The sequence below is a fragment of the Microtus pennsylvanicus genome, chromosome 1 (assembly GCF_037038515.1).
Source record: "Microtus pennsylvanicus isolate mMicPen1 chromosome 1, mMicPen1.hap1, whole genome shotgun sequence".
NCBI lineage: Eukaryota > Metazoa > Chordata > Mammalia > Rodentia > Cricetidae > Microtus > Microtus pennsylvanicus.
Genome location: NC_134579.1, coordinates 188954795 through 188972715, shown reverse-complemented (window position 1 = coordinate 188972715; position 17921 = coordinate 188954795). Strand labels below are relative to the sequence as shown.

At 38.1% G+C, this 17921-nt stretch overlaps 1 protein-coding gene across 1 annotated transcript in view; it reads left to right on the top strand.

The window, feature by feature from the left end:
- The window catches only part of Moxd1 (monooxygenase DBH like 1), a 78373-nt gene that overhangs the window by 23933 nt on the left and 36519 nt on the right, over window positions 1-17921 (top strand). Inside the window, exons 2-4 of the mRNA XM_075947550.1 lie at window positions 716-862; window positions 5160-5327; window positions 5488-5571. Coding sequence (XP_075803665.1) covers window positions 716-862; window positions 5160-5327; window positions 5488-5571 — 399 coding nt within the window. The remainder of the gene's footprint in view (window positions 1-715; window positions 863-5159; window positions 5328-5487; window positions 5572-17921) is intronic.

The following is a 17921-nucleotide window of genomic DNA, read 5'->3' as shown; positions in this document are numbered from 1 at the left end:
CTCAAATAGAAGATCTCAGAATGTGACCTCTACGATCCTACAAAACCATTTACCAGGACTGGTGGAGGTCGAATTCCAGTCACCTGGTTTCAAGCTCATGCTGCTCGTGTCCACGCCCCAGAAGTGACCCACAAAACCAGAATTTTTTCAGTTGATCAATATCCTATATTTTGGCAATTTCATTCCTTTGCATATTTTCTCATTGTATTTCATTATAATAAGCGTGTGCTGTTGAAGTTTGTATTGGAATTGCCTGTGACTCCTCTTGGCGTTTTGGATTCATGAATGAAGGGATGCTGTAAGCAATAGAAAAGTGCTGATCTTGGGGCTGGTTCTGGCTTGTTGCCATCTTCTCGTGTGGGGACCAGCCATTGCATGGTGCTGGTCTCCCCCTTTTCATTTGTACACCAGAAGAAATCCACTCGGTGACCTCAAATAGGCATTCAGTTTTGATGCTCAGCGAGAGTGTGGATCTTTACTGCTTTTTCCCCAAAGGACCAGGTGTTTAAATGTAGATCAGTTTGCTAGATAACCAACTCTTGATTTGTAATGATCCAGTCCATTGGGAAATCCCAGGATTCATAAAATGGGTTTAGGTATAAGGGTTTTATCCCGAACAAACCAAGAATTGACTTTGGAATGACCCCTACATTCTCTTAAATTATTTTTATTCTGTATTAGAATATCCTGATCTTTGTTTTTCCTTTTTCGACAGGACTATTTCACAAATGCAAATAAAGAATTGGAAAAAGACACCCAGCAAGATTACCACCTAGACTATGCCATGGAAAACAGCACGCACACGGTAATTGAGTTTAGCAGAGAGCTGCACACGTGTGATGCCAATGACAAGAGAATCACGGTAAGCAGGGTGGGACTGAGCACTCTCATGGGTAACGTGGTAGCGTGTTTACACGTATGAAGTGACTGAGAGACTAAAAGGAAGAGGCCCTGGAAGCAGTATTGGCAATGTCGAACAATCCTTGGGAAATTTTTGATCTGCTCTTTGCAAACTCTCCCAAGTTTAAAACCATACATTTCATGGAAGGCATCTTTATGCAGATGTAAAATTTTGAAGTTCTCCTTTAGGACAGCTGATTTTAAGAAATAAAAGTACATCTTAGCTTTTGCCTGTAAAATTTGAAGATAGATAATAAAGGTTTGAAGAGATGTGTGACACAAAAGACAATCATCATGCTGAATATGAGGGTGTAATTCATCCGATTTGAAACCGGTTTGGCTTTGTAAATTTCGGGAAATCCGGATGAATAGTCAGTTGATTATAATCACCTATTGGCACGTTATATGAGGTTTCTTATTTTCAGATTTCACACAAAATTATCTTCATGAATATGCAAATTAAATATTTGGAGGAAGTATGCTCCTGTGGCGCTTTCCATCGGTTGCTTTTGCCATTTCATTTTTGTGTAGACCAATAAAAATTTTCTTTTTCATTCGATCCAATAAAGCTTCAGAAAAGAGAATCTAAAACATCTGAAGTCCTTCTGATTAGCCCTCAGCCTAAGGAGTGACGAAGGAAGAAGGCACAAGGACAGACCAGCATCACTTTCCATGTAGCACACAGTACAACCATAATTCTGTTGGAATACTACTGTAGTCATCGGACCTACAAAAAATAGAGCAAAGAGGACATTTGACACAAGTAGCCTTCCTTTATTACTTATTCTCAGAGTTCTTATTCCAAGGAGCGGGCTGAAGGATCCAGTCATTTTTCTATGTTTCTGCAAACCTTTCCCATCCCACGGCCCCTCAGGCAATCTCCTTCTGTAGCTCAGTCAAAGCCAGTTTCACTTGCTTCCCCTTGGAAATTCCTGGTATTCCCATATTGAGCACAGATTTGAGTTGTAAAATAAACAAGCCCAGACACAGAGCTGCCTTCTTCTGTATTTGCACCTTCTCTAAATCCATAATTGAGTTCGTGCCTAGAGGAGAATCTGCTGTGGAAACAAGGAGTCTTAGAGTAAGCCAATGTTTTAAAAAAGAATTTTTTTTATTTTAAAATTATTTTTAAGTTAACATACAAAGTAAAGGATTCCATGATAGCATTTTCATAGAAATATGCCATTCTGCTTGGCCACATTTGTTCCATTCCCCACTGCCCTTTCTGTGCCCCCTGTTCAAAGTTTCTCTGCTTTCTTGCCTGTCTTTTCCTCTTCTTGAAGATCCCTTTCAACTCTCTCAGGCTCCCCATTCTGATTTCATGACTTACAAACACACATACATAAATGCATAAATATATAAAATTTAAACTCTAGGTTCTCTTAAAAAAGAAAACAGAAGCTTTCTGAGTCTGGCTTATTTTGTTTAACATGGTGATTTTAGTTGCATCAATTTCCCTTAAATGTCAGAATTTCCTTTTACCAATATCGAGGCCCTGCTCCATTGACTATATGTACTCCATTTTCAGTATCCATTCATGATTGATGGGCATCTAAGCTGATTCCATTCTCTAACTATTTCGAATAATAGACTAAAAATGAGCATGCATAGACAAGTGTCTCTGTAGTGGGGTATGGCGTCCTTTGGAATATGTCCAGGAGCAGGATAGCAGGATGACGTGGTTCTGCTTTTCACTTTGTGAAGGAACTCCACATTGACTTTCATTGTGACTGTACATGTTTTCACTTCCAGCAGCACTGAACTACAGGTTAAAATTTCCACACAATCACCTGAATTTGTAGTCATTTGTTTTCTTGCTGATAGCTATTCTGACTGAGGAGAAAGGGAATGTCAAGATTTGAAAGGAGGAAAAAGGGGTAAGAGAGGGATTATAGGGAAAGATAATTAGCAGTAGGAGCCATTTGGAGAACCCTATGAAAACTCACTAGTGTAGAGGCTTCCGAAAATGGACACATGTATGAAATGGAAATGGAGTCACTCAACAAAGGGGGAGAAAAAGTTCCAGCAGACATCTTATGCCACCAAGTAAAATGTTGGTTGCCAAGACTAGATCACATTTAGTTGATTGATTAGTCAAAGTGGTACCAAGGAAACACCAAAGATCTCAAAACTTAATTTGAAATTCTCTAATAGCAAAGGATTTATGACACTTGTTTATATTTATTCGTCATTTGTATTTATTTTGAGAATAGACTATTCTGTTCACGAGCCCATTTGTTGACTGGCTGATTTAGTGTTATGGTAATTAATTTGTGTAGCTCCTTATGTACCATAGATAATATTCCCTGTTCTGATGATTTGTTAGGAAACACTTTTCCATGGTGTAGTTAGACTGTCTCTTTATCCTGGAGATTGTCTCTTTTGATGTGCAGATACGGTCTGCCATCAATTCTTGGGATTATTTCCAGTTCTATTTAAAAACAATTCTTGCCTATGCTTACATCTTGAAGTGTTTTACTTCTTTTTCCCCTTAGCAGTTTCCAGAGTTTCTTACATTAAAGTCTTTATTTAATCCATTTTGGATCAATTTTTGTTCAGGGTAAAATATTAGTTCCCTCCCCCAAAAAACTGTTTTGTGAAGATATTGTCTCTTTTTCAAGCTGTGCTTTGAGGACATTGTTGAAAGTAGCTACCAGGAGCTTCCTGGGTTTATTTCTAGGTCCTTTATTGTACTCCACTGACATACATGTTTGATTCATATTGATTCTGCCAACCCATGATTATGAAAGACCTTTCTGTCTTCTAGTGACTTTTACATTTTCTTTCTTCATTGTCTTAGAGTTTTGATTGTAGAAATCTTTCACCTCCTTGTTTATTCCTTGTCTTTTATTGATTTGAAGTCATTGCAAGTGATATTTTCCCCTAGTTTCCTACTGAGCATGTTCATTATTGATCTATAGAAAAGTTAGTGATTTTTGTAAATGAATTTTGTATCCTGCTATTTTGTCCCATGTGCTTACCAGAGGTAAGAATATCCTGGTGGAATCTTTAGGGTCTTTAAGATATAGGATCATTTCGTCAGCATATAGCAGTAAGTTGAGTTTTTTTTTCTCTTATTCATATAACTTTGTTTCTTCCTCTTTACTTAGTACTCTAAGAATTCAGTCACTACAGTGAGAGGCTCCCTTATCTCATTCCAGACTTTAGAGACCATGTTCTGTGTTTCCCACTATGTGCTATGCTGGTCACAGATTTGTCATATATGTTCTTTATTATGTTGAGATATGTTCCTTCTATTCCTGGTTTCTTCAGGGCTTTTATCATGAAGGGATACTGAACTTAGAAGTCCTATTCTGAATTTGTTGGCATCAGCAGATGATTTCTTAAGTTTATGGACTGTTTTATTTTTACTGACTTGTGTATATTGAACCAACCTCACAATTCTGAAATGAAACTTAGTCATGGCGTATGATTTTTTTCATATGTTCCTGAGTTTGGCGTGCTAGTATATTACTGAGAGTTTTTGCCTGCATATTCATATGGAAACTGGTTTGGTAAAATTTGGAAATGAATTGGACTCATTCTCAAACAATGATTGGACTCTTCTAAGAAACTCATCTGGTCTCTACTTCTTTCAGGTATCTGGAAGATGGGTATGGAGACTCATCTGGACAGTTCAGCTTGCCTGAGTCTTTTCAATAGCTCAGCTGGTCAGAAAGTATTCTCAGAGCCTAGGTTTTTCTGAGTATGTTGCTCAGAAGTCCTTAGTGCCTATATATACTTGGAAAGGAGGATCCTGGTCAGTTTCAGGGACTTCCTGAAACTGTTGAGTTGTTTATTTGTGTCTAAGGAGGTTGCTTTTAGGACAGAATGTTTCACCTCACTTTATAACCTCTTGTAGTCTAGTGCATGTTCTCAAAGATGGAAGATTTTGTTTTAGAGAAAATTTCTACACAACACATGTATGTCTAGAAATTTACCATTTCTTCTAAATTTTCCACTCTTTTTTTAAATCAGTTTTAAGGGGTTCTATAATGAGTTTCTAGATTATATTTTGATAATATTTTCCTTCTTAGCCTTTAATTTTATTAATTTGAATATTCTTCTTTTGATTAGTTTGGTTAGTATTTGATCATTGGTTTTTTGGGGGGGTTAGAATCAATCCTTTGGATATTCTGAATATCTTTATTCTCATTTCTTTATTCTTACATGATGATTTAAGTAGTATTCTTCAAACACAACTCAATGGCAAGGATAGTGTTGTTGTGAGACATAACGTACCTATATCTGATTACCAGGATAGCACAGTGAGAGTTATCTGGGCCTACCACCATGAAGATCCTGGAGAATCTGGTCCCAAATACCATGATTCAAATCGAGGCACAAGGAGTCTGCGGTTACTGAACCCTGAGAAAGTCGATGTGTTGTCTCCAGCCTCACCATACTTTGATCTGGTAAATCAAAACGTAAGTTTCTTCTTTCTTTATTTTTTTTTACCTTTTCTGCTTTTAAACAAAAATATTGGTTAATGAAAGTGTGTAAGAGACTGTTTACTTATATTATTAAATTTGATGCCATGTCAATAGAACGTGACTTTTTATTTTCTTCCCCTTCTTCTTAAGACAGGTCCCCATTCCAAACAAAGGCACAACATACTGGTGCCAAATGTTTAAGATTCCTGAATTCCAAGAAAAGCGCCATGTAATAAAGGTATGTGACTTTCATGTGGGCCATGTGAATGCCAATTTTTTTTAAAAAATAGAAAATAGTAAAAAATATAGAAGTGATTTCTAAATATATGGAAGTTACTGAGAAAGAAGAAACTGTTTTGTCTGATCCACACACTGTTTTCTGATATTGATAGCTTGGATTGCGGTTAGCATTTCAGTTAACTTCCAAGTTTACACATCTGAGGTAAGTAGGCGATATTGCTGTAGTATGAATAGCTATTTTAAATAGTATGTTTGCATATTGATATATCCTATGAAGTAAGTGACATTTCTCACTTACATTGTTTGAGAATATCTGATTCATTGAAAATACTAGATTTTGTCATACAAAATATCATGTTTTCTTGAAGATGGGAAAAATTGTAATCAGTGGATTTTTATTGAACTGATGAAAACGAAAATTTGGAGAAGCTCAAAAGATGGATAAGCTCAAATTGCCCTTGACATGGAGTTAGTTCTCTCTTCCCATTCCCAGGGATTGGGTCTCTCAAAACTTTTACGTCTAATGAATGACAGTTATTGACAGATCCTCCAAAAAAAAAAAAAAAAGATTGAAAATTAGGCCATGTGCTCTTCAAAGCCTCACACGGCTATTATATAGAATAAGATAGAGTTAAATATTGCCAATTAAATAATGTGAGCCTTTAGAAAGCCGGATGTTACTACCTTTCTGTTGGCGCCCAGACTATGTAATTAAATAGTATGGATGTAAGAGAGGAGCAAATGGTTAGATTCTGGCATCTGAACGACACATGGGGTTGAATTGTTGGTTCTGCCTTTCATTAACATTGTTCTCGCAGGTAAATGTCTCTGAAAAATGCTGTAGCCATAGTTTTCTCTGCTGTAAACAGTCTCAATCACAAGATTCTCCCTACCAAGCTCAGAGCATTTAAGTTGAGGTATGATCGCTCTTATATCCTCTAGAGTGACTTACATATGTTGATTTACAATGTGTTCATCCAGTTGCCCAGATCTATCTTTGCCTCTGGGATGTTTCACGGCTGCATAGGGTACAGGGGATGTCTGAGTTAATAGATGGTCCTAAACATTTACAGGGTATATTTTGCCAACAGTTCTCTTAGCAACCATACAACAGTGAATGCATTGCTTGCCTCTAAAAGAAGTTAATTTTGACTCCATGCATGTGTAAGTGGAAGGAGGATTCAAATATGTACTGGTGCATAGGCCAAAGTTCTTCACTCGTGCCAGTGGACTCTTTCTCGGAAAATAGAATATTCATGAACACCATGTGTCATTTACAATTTACAAGCTCCAGGCTTAATAAACAGATGTAAAACTAGGGCCTGAAATGAAAACAAACATTTCAGAACATAGGTCTTCTATTCATTTTAAACTTTAATAGAAGGTAAAATCCTTAACTGCTTCTACTCACATGTTTCATTCTTACGATTATTAATGTTAAAGATTGAGTTAAATGAAATAAAGTCAAATGTACCTATCAGTATGGCTTTCCTTTGCTTGACACCTCACCAAGAATTCTTAGGTAACTTTTCTGTCACAAGTCTATCACAATAACACACAGATAATGGGGCCCTGGAGTAGGTACCAGAGAACACATTGATGCCTTTGCTGCGTGTTTGTAGCAAGAAAAATCAATGGCATGAAAGACTGTACACACACACACACACAATATTTGAAGTTCTACCAAAACTCAAGAGAGCTTTATTTTATATAAGATATAATTTGAAGGAAGGAAGGTCACCAAGTAGAAGGGGGTTCCTGTCAAACTTGTGACTGAGGAGAGTTTTAGTGACTGCAGATTAAAATTCTATTAATTAGTTTAAAATATCCCTTACAGGATAGACTTTTGATCTTATCTCACAGCTCCCAAAGTAGAGTTCACTTAATATCACAAAACACAGTCCTCTAACTAAGACAACATACAAAGAATCAAGCCCTACTGGGAACAGGGCTAAAATACATGTGCTGTGCAAGCTGGTTAGAGTCCATCTTTCAAAAGATATTCTACTTTTTAAATAAATGTCATAAATGAGTTCTAGTAAGTTTCTGCGGTAAAATTCATAGGTCTAGAGCAGAGATATTATCTCGATTCCAGTCTTTTTGTCCTAGAAGAGATGATTTCTAGTACTTTAAAGGCAGGATGTAATCTTCCCAAGGAAACAAAGACTCCTGGTTTGTTTGAAAAGCCATTAAGTGGGGTGTTTTCCCTAGTGCCTTGTCCAGCCATGAGATGTGTTAACACTGGGGAGATGATCTTGCAGGTAAGAGCACTGTCTGGAAAGCCTGATAACCCGAAACACACACAGTGAAAGGAGAGAACCAACTCCCACACGTTATTCTCTGAGCTCCGTATGGGATTTATGGAAACCTCTGTGGCACCTGCTCATACCTCCCGATACACAATAAATGAACAAATAAGCTTGTCTTGGTTAGGGTTACTATTTCTGTAGTGAAACACCACCACCAACAGCCAACTGGGAGGAAAAGGTTTATTCGACTACTCTTCCACATCTCCTCATCACTGCAGAAAGTCTGGGCAGGAATTCAAGCAGGGCAGGAACCTGGAGGCAGGTGCGGATGCAGAGGACATGGAGGAATTAGTGGCTTGTTCCTCCTGGCTTGCTCAGCCTGATTTCTTATAGAACTCAAGACCACCAGCCCAGGGGTGTCTCCACCCACAATGCGTTTGGCCCTTGCACATAAGTCGCTAATCAGGAAAATGTGCTACAAGCCTAACTATACTCTGATCTTACAGAGGCATTTTCTTAATTCAGATTCCCTCCTCTCATATGACTTTACCTCGTATCAACTTGACATAAACTATCCAGCACAAAATTTCAAAAAATTTAGGCCTCAATCCTTTTCTGATGCAAAGTACTTTCTACAGAAGATAGCTTTTGGATTATCAAGTATGTATGTATAGTGAATTTAAAAATATTGATATATATATATATATATAGATTTTTATAAGATATAAATTTCACTATAATTCAAAGGAGGTTTCTATTTGTGGCTTAAATGTTGAGACTATATATTTTATGACTGTAAACAATAACAAAAATAAGCAGATAAAATATATTAGTGAATCAATTATGAATTTATTTAATGGTAGTGACTAAAGTTAATAGCATTATTAAAATTAAATTTTAATCTTAAATATGTAAAATGATTTATTATAAAGATTATGAAATGATGAGGTAAATAATACTGAAAATTGCTAAAATCATAAAACAAACATGTTTTCTGGAGCAAGATAAGACATAATAAAAGTTATTTGTCCAAATTCTCTCATGCCTTCAATATATTTATTTCTATTTAGTTTTTGAAAAAAAATGGCTTAACTGTGAATTCAAGTCAGGCATAATGGTATCTATGTATCCCAAGCACTCAGGAGGCTGAGGCAAGCTCATCTCACAAGAAAATATTATGACTTTGCAAATGTGTATGTTAGATGACGGTATTTCATTATTACAAGTACTTTGGAAACTATAGAAAGTTATTGGTAGCTTCTATTACTTTCTCTTCTTGTCTGGGATCATCTGTTCATATCATCTGTGCTCTTCACATTGGTAACCCACGCTCCATCCCATCTTGACAGTTTAGCATGGCCTGCTTTATTTAGTCTTCTCACGCTGTGTCCTCACCATCAGCTTGGAATTCATTTTAATAAATGATTCCTTTATGTGGTGTGCTCAACAGCCATGGAGTTGTCATGAGAGAACCCTTAAACATGCTGCATTAGAAGTTGGAGTTACTAGTTGGTTTAGTACAGTGTCCTTTAAGGGTTTTTATCATCGGAAAATTCTCTTCATTTTGAATTTATCTGTTCAAACAGGATACATCATTTGTTGTTTTTAATCTAAGTTGTTCTATTACCAATAAGGACTTGGGAGGCAGATACTGGGTTGGAAACCTGATAGAACAAAGAGGTGGCGAGAGGAGCGACCAACCGAACTTCCCCCTTCCACCAGAGATCCAGCAAGCATGTCTCTCCACACAACCCAGACCAAAAAAACCCCTTGAATCTCCCCCCTACTTTCTGTGGGTCTCACTATCTATCTCATTCCTGTTTCCCCCTTGAAAAGACATCTTAATTGATGTTGGCTTTCTTCCTCATGGGAATGGCTTTGATCCTGTTATCAGGATGTGTCTCCATGCTTTGACTCTTTCTCACACGTCTGCCTCCCGTTTCATTTTCTCACGGGGGAAACTAGATGTTTGCTATGACTTCTGACTCAGTGGTTGTTTGTGCTTTGCCGAGATCTACTCTAATCATGTAGGATGGTTTTTGCTCATGGCTGTTTCCCTCTCATCCCTGGCTCTTACCATAACCCCTGGAGGCAAATCTTTGGATCTTCAGATGGATCTTTTTAACAAGTTGAGACAAATGAACTTTCACAATAAGCCTCATGGGAAAACTTTTCTCTCCTTTTTAAAACTTTGCAACACTAACTAGTCTAGTAAAAGATCATGGTGTAAATATAAAATTTCAAAGATCCGCATTCTGGTGATTCATGGCACGAAGATTATTGGTGTTAAATAATTATGCCCTAATATGTAACTAATCTGATTTTATATAAACATGAATGAAAATATGGGAAGTCTAGGGTATTTGCTATGACTAAGTCTAAAATTGTGTATGGAAAGATGTTAGTAGAAACACCAACCCTACTGAGTGACCAAAGCAGCAAGTTTTAAAGATTTCTGACAGGGTGCTCAGTTTTAAAGATGTTGCTCTGTATTATCCGTGTCACAGATCTATGTCTATGTCATAGATACTTCTTTGTCACAGATATGTCGGGGGTTTGTCTCGCTACCTGGGTGTTCTTTGTAGTCCCATAGAGGACAAGTTATTGAGTTCACTCTGAAAGCATGTCTGTTTGTGAACGTGATTTATTGCTCTGCTACTAATTAGTTTTCCAACCCTAGAGAAAACACTTAACCTTGCCTGCTCCTCAAATTCCTTCCCAGTCAGATAAAGAGATTTGACCAGATGATCTCAATTGGTTCTTTCTGGTTCTAAATATCTATGACTCGCTGAAAACAAAAGCTTAAGTCTGTGGTAGAGACCAGATGTCCTGTGGTCTGAGTTTCCCATACTCTGGTTTCTCACAAGCCTCCAGCACCCAGAGTGAAGATGCTGACCCCTAGTTAAAAGGCCCCCACAAGGGTTCCTTTAACATAGATTTTGATGCATCTCAGTCCTCTCTAGGGCATTTCATCAGAAGAATCTGGGAAGTCAAGATGCAATTGTGGCAGCTCAGTATGCTAACAGAAAGACTCAATTTTAAAAAATGATACCAGGAGACTTCATTCTGTCTGGGCTATCAATCATTCAGCTTTTAATCTTTATAACCATAATTTACTGAGCTTGTTGCTATTATTATTCAATGATTATTACATTTCTATAACAATTTCTTATGAACATATAAAGATTTTGCATTAAACAAAACAATGAAATCACACATGTTTACAGCTTCTATTGTGTAGTGACTCAAACAGAGTCTGATTCAAATCTTGACTCCTCAGCCAATAGATGCTGATCCGGGCAAGTTTCTTCACTTCTTTAAGTCTTAGGCTACCATTTGTAAACAGGGTTGATAAAAGAACTTGTCTTGGTTGTTAGTTGTCAATATCAAATGAGTGTTTTACATGTTCAGCATATATTGGCTGAATGAGGACTAATCTGCGTTACCCATTTTACCATGGCTTTCAAACCTCTTACATCTTCGGAGAAGAGGGAGGTAAGGCCTTTCTGAAATGGGCTGGAACAGAGCACACTGACTATCCGACTCTGTTTTGCATTAGCTAAGTGCCCTTGGGCAAAGTAAACTATCAGGACTTGCCTCTTCAGTTGTAAAATCCAAAAAGTCTTTCTCAGGGAAGATTAAATGAAGACAAGTGAAAACACCTGTTGCAAAAGAGGCCCACAATTGCTTGTTTTCTTCCCTCAGAGGGGATTATAGTAATAGATGACTAAAACTTACTTCAAGTATTTTCTCAGAGGCTGGACAGAGGCCCTGAGAGGCAGTAAGTCACTGTTTTATTTTGAAAGAAAGATTACTCCAGAGTTAGATTTCATGGCTTGGCTTCTATTACTCTAAGCCAAACGAAATGTAAACGACTCCCCCCCTCCTCTTGTCTAAGGAGGGACAAAGACCAGCTGGTGACATTCCTCTGGGACATTCTTGGGCATTCTCAATGCTCGCCATTAGTCTTGCATCTGGTGACTTTAAATAATTTTCAACAGACATTGTGTATTTATTTTCCTCAGCTTTCCTTCCCCTGCTCAGTCCTACCCCCCATCTAGGATGTCACTTTCAAGTAGTGCGAAGGTTGGGTGAGAACATGGTGAAGCATTAGCACATACAATGGGAGTTAATGGCTGTAAAACTGGCAAGAGACTCCATCACCACTTTCATTCAGAATTCTAGGTGTGGGTGCTACAGTCAGATTAGATGTTGGTATCACTGAGATTTGAATGACTTGACAGAGGGAAGTATTTAGGTAAAACTTTTGCTTATTTTTGCTACGTAGATAGATTATGTCATCAGTCTTTCCTATTTTCTGATAAGGTAAACTGACTTTCCACAACTTTCTAGTGTCAAGCAGGTCAAAGGGATACATTCATCACCGTACAATGCGTGTCAAGTGGAGCTGAGATTTGAGGATAGATCCTCAGTGAAAAACTAGCAGACCTTCCTCTGGAGATCTGAGCAACTCATGCCTTTTGACTCTCGCCCAGTGGGAAATGGCTGATAGCACTCAGTCAGCCTGAGGTTTCTCAGTAGATGGCTCAGAGTTTAGACGACGTTAGGTTTTGTTTTCTCAGCTTTCCCGAGACATATGATATACAAAGAACTGTACGTGTTGAGTGTGTCCTAAATCCCCCTGACCTGATTTCCAAAGCCAAGGTAAAAGACACTCTCACTATCTTGCCACGTTTCCCAACGGTGGGAGGACAGAAACCTGGCAGGACAGAAATCCCGACAACACATATGACTATAGAAAGGGACAGAATGTTGAATCTGAGGTGAGGCTGCCCGGAGTAGGGGGATTAGCAATAATTTAAATGAAAAGAAGATAGCGAGCTCTAATCTAATTGGGCAGATGCTGTGGTATAAGGGTCCTTGGGACCAAACCAGCAGCTTTTTGACTGAATTAAAAAACTTGCTCAGAAATGAAAATAATGGTAATGGGCTGTTTTATTCCCATCCTTACAATGGTCTATCTAAAGTGACCCATGAGATGAAAATTAATATTGACATTCAGCCTTAAAAATACCTGCAGTGCTTTTAAACAAGAAGAGGACACATTGGGAAGAAAGGTAGAAAAACCATTATCTCAGAGCAGCCTAAGAACCACTGGGAGCCCAGATTCTGATCCTACCCCAACTGCTGGCCACTGGAAAACTAATACCGTGGTGCCTATTGGAGGTCAAATTCATGTTACCCAAAGCACTGGAAAACTAAATCTATGAAATCAAGAGGTGGTCTATGTGATTATTAATCCTGAAGAATGTTGTACCTTCTCTCACTAAATATTGTAATCGGGAAAGCTGGGCATTTATGAATACATAAATTTATAAGTGTTTTTTGCATTCTTTGGTAAATTATGTTGTAATACAAAATTATCTTAAAATTACAAAAATAGTGCAGACAGCTTTTATGTGCTCCTAATCCAGATTATGTTACAATTTTCAGTGTGAACATTGTATTAATATACAACCAGGATGACATGACTCAACTGAACCAACAATACATTTTTATAGTTTTTAGAGTTGGAACTTTTTGTTGTTGTTGTTGTTTTGTTTTTTCAAGTCATGGTTTCTCTGAGTAGCAGCCCTAGCTGTCCTGGAACTCACTCTGTAGACCCTACTGACCTTGAACTCACAAAGATGTGCCTGTCTCTGCCTCCTGAGTGCTGGGAGTAAGTGCATGTGCCACCACTGCCCGGCTATAGTTAGAACTTTCAACAAGTGTAGTAAAAACATCATGTGTGCAATGAAAACTGACTTTTACTAAATGAGATATTTGAAATTCAAGTTTGTGTAACTCATGAATTTAATATGTTTCACAATTTTGTAATTTATATTCTCCAAGCTGAATTGGCACACTGTTAAGGTATTTACTCATCAAAAACTCAGAAATTAAAGCTTAATAATACAACCATTTTTGAAAGGGGAAATTACACCAATTTTAGAAGCATTATGGATGACTCTTGTTGAGTCATTATTGCTCTGCCTGTTTCATATCCTTAGGGGACATCTTAAAAATCATTTGAGTTAGATCTTTCTGGATGGTGCCAACTCTTGTGTGAAGGGTTGTCAATACTATTCAGAAAAATTCAACTAACCCTGATGCCAACCTACTGCTGGAGAACCACTGTTTTGTGCTTATTTAAAATTCCTGTATGGCACTTGCTATATTAATAGTCTATAGCACATGGTAAAACATGTTATACTTTAATGCTTAATAGAAAGGATGCTATACTTATAATACAACATTAATACTTTTATAGTACATTATGTCAAGATATTAATGTTTATAATGTAATGGTTGCTTTTCTTAGCAACATTAATACTGTTTTTTTAGTAATAAAATGGAAGACTGAGCAACATTAATACTACTTTTACATTAATAAAATGGAAGACTGAACACATATTAAGCATCTACTATCAAAACATAGTAGTCTGCTGAAGAACCCAGGTGGCTGAAAAAAAATGGTTCAGTGTTTAACTGTACTTACTATTCTTGGAGGGGGCCAAGTTTTTTTTTCCAGTAGCCATATGATGGCTCACAATGACATCTAACTCCAGCTAAGGGAATCCAGTGCTCTTGTCTGGCCTCTGTGGGATGGTACACACATGGGATACAGGAAATAGGAACTCAGGCACAGATACACACATAGCAATATTAAGGACAAATCTTTCTAATTTAACAGTTTATGGTATTGGCATCCTTTGGTGCATTGGCGATTTATTTGCAGACAGAGAAGCTGGAAAGCCAGCCACTTCCTGGAGCCACAGCTGCTTTCTATTGCAAAGCCTGAGCCAATTGAGAGCTGCAGGATGCTTTCTACACTAGGCAAATAAGACTTGGGTTCCAGTGGAACTGAGGCACACCATGGTGTCGCGATATTAGCAATTATAATGTAATGATATTCAGGAAACAATCCTGAAGGCCCACCTCGCTGACTTTTGTAAAGGGTGAATTTCTTTAAATCATTTTGTCACCCAAAATTTTACCAAATCTTAGAGAAGCTGTCTACTAACTGAAACAGCATTCTCACTGAATCACTGTATCTGTATTTTAAATGTTAAATAAAAACAAGACCATGGAAATAACTTTTTTGTTGTTTTTCAAGACAGGGTTCCTCTGTATAGACCTGGCTATCCTGGAACTCACTCTATAGACTAGGTTGGCCTTGAACTCAAAACTCAGAGATCCTCCTGCCTCTACCTCCCAAGTGCTGGGACTAAATAAAGGCATATGCCACCACCGCCTGGAAATAGGTTTTAGCATGTGCTTGTTGCCTATAGCTTCTCAGCCTAAAGAAGCCGTGAAAATACACGCCGTATTTATTAACAATATAATCTAGATATGCGCTCACCACACCCACTACATATCTTAAATACCCGGGACCATCCTTTCATCCGACACCTTTACATTGCAAAGGAGAAGTGAGTGCCTGTGAAGGGTCTACTCTAGACAGTGTGCAGTGCCGTGTCTTCTATCACATAAAGACCACGTAACATAACAGCCATCCACATGAAGGAACTCACAGCCCCCATAAGGGAAAATGTGCATACGAAGTTAAGTGAGCCCGTACACACACCTAACCAGTAGACTTTGGTGCCCACCTCTGTGATAGAAGAAGTCAAAGAAGAAAAGGGAGAAAACAGTAGAGTCTGGGAGCAGAGTAGAGTTTGGAAACCCTAATTTGGAGACAGTACAAAGGAGAGAGATTTCAAGAGTGAAGAAATGGTGGTTCTGAGGATGACTGGAAGCAAACTCTCTGGGACAGACTGGATACTAACGTAAGGCCATAAGATCAAAAGCTCACTGAGAATTCTGCCTGTTCCCACATCAAAACCCACAAAGGAGTCAACATTATCATCTTTGTTCCATAGAACAGAAACTGAAGCCTAAACAGGTTAAGGAACTTGCCTGTGGCTGACCATTCTCCTCTTGGCATCCTCTCCCTTGGGGAAGAGTGTCTATTGTAAAACTAACAAACAGCACTGTGGGTGCTTTAGCCTTAAATGGGACTTTTGTATCTGTAGAAAACAACATCCTTTGCCCCTAGACTCAGGCCTTTGCTTTGTCTTTAGCATTCTGAAACATGACACATCAATATGGAGGAAGCTCCATTTGTTTCCACATGTGGCAAAGAAGCATTGATGCCATAACCAGCATCTGCTTGTACCAGAGCCAAGGAGTAGGCAGCTGCCAGCTCAACTTCAGATTCTTAGTCTAAATATGTCAAATTTGAATGCACAGTGACTGCTTGTCTGGGAAACCACATTTAAAAAAAAAACATCGAATGCCCCAACAATACCAAGACTCCTAGTGTGAAATATTGAAAGGGGTTGCATACTGTAGCCTTCATACCTAAAGAGAGTACAGATTTTTGTCTTGAATGACATCATTGTGTTTAGTGTTAAAACTTTGGCAAATCGCATCATACTTTCCATGCTAGATATCAAGGCTACCTCCGAATTGCAGGCATATGTATGTAACTATCAGCAGTGAAGTTGTGACTGTTTCTAAGATTCAGATAATGGCCCTTCAGTTCTCCTGGAAATGAAGGGATCTTCCCTTGGATTACAATTTGAGTTTATTGAAATAATGTCTGTTCCCGTGTCAATGCTGTTCACCCTTTCTTAATAGTTTAAATGTATATTATACATGTGAGCTTCTGTAGTGAAGGTGTTCTTATAATTCAGCTATCCATTTTATTGACATACAAAACCGAGAATGATGTCAAAATTATTTATTTACCTAAAGTCCAACATTTAAGAAAAAATATTGCTTTAACCAGACATGTTGACACACATCTATAACCTCAGCACTCTGGAGGCTGATGTGAGGGGATCATCAGTTTGAGAGCAGCCCTTGATATTGTAGCGAACTTCTGCCTCAGAAAAACAAAAATAAAATTCTCCAGCTTAAAGCCACCTACCTAAAATCTACATTTGAATCTCTTAAATATTAAGCCCTCCATATATGTTTTCATTTCATGTGTATATATAACTGTGTGATACATGTACGCATATGCATATACATTTCCATGAGTGAGGGTGCACACACACATATTTGTGTATGTGTGTGTTTGTGCACGTGTGTGTGAATGCCCTTGGTATATGGAAGCTTGAGGTTGACGTCAAAAATGTTCTTTGGTCATCCTCCTTCCTTGTCCTTTGAGTTGGGACATCAAACTCTGAACTCACTTATTCAGCTCTGTCTCCAGTCATCTTCCTTCAGGGATGCCCTGGCTCTCTCTGCCTTCCTGGGCAGCAATTACAAATGAAGCCCATACCCACTTGCATTTGCATGGATTCTGGGCATCTCAACTTTGGTCATCATGCTTTTACAGCAAGTACTTCAACTCTGAACCATACCCTGGTCCCTTTCATCTTTATTTTTTAAATAATCACTTCCACTATGAAGATGGCGATTATGTCCACAGTAGTTGATTCTTGACCCATGATTTAGAGGTAGACATTCATCCTTTTAGAGGGAAGCTCAGTGCAGGTCCCTCATCACTACAGTGGCTACAACAGCTCACAAGTGAAATGCCTACATGATGGCTTTTGAACTCCATTACCTTGGTGTTAGTGGGCATACCAGTAGGTAAATACAAAGACTTTTAAAGTGTCTAGATTTAGAGAAGTCACACTTACAATTGCTCATTGCATCCCCAGACACTGTTTTATTTAACAGTTACTAATTGTCCAGAAGAGAAAAGCAAGGCTCAGAAATGACAGGCGTCTTCTGAATCCACAGAGATGGAGGTGGGACAGGATGGTTATCAAATCTAACCCCCCAGTCTCCCATATACATAGGTAATATGAGCGTAATCAACCCCAAGAACTGAGTCTATTTAGTTTTATTTAGTTTAGTTAGGTTGACTTTTCAGCTCACAGAGATAGCTTAAAATGCTTTCCCTACTCTTGACCTTTAATAGCTTCTTTGAATCTTAGTTTCTGTATTGGCAAAACAGCTATGATACCTGTTTACAAGACAAACTTGGAACTTGTTTGAAAATCCGTAGAGAGCACATGAGGCTGATAGATGGCACACTGTCACCTTATTGTCACCGCTCTCCCATCTGAGAGTCTGAACT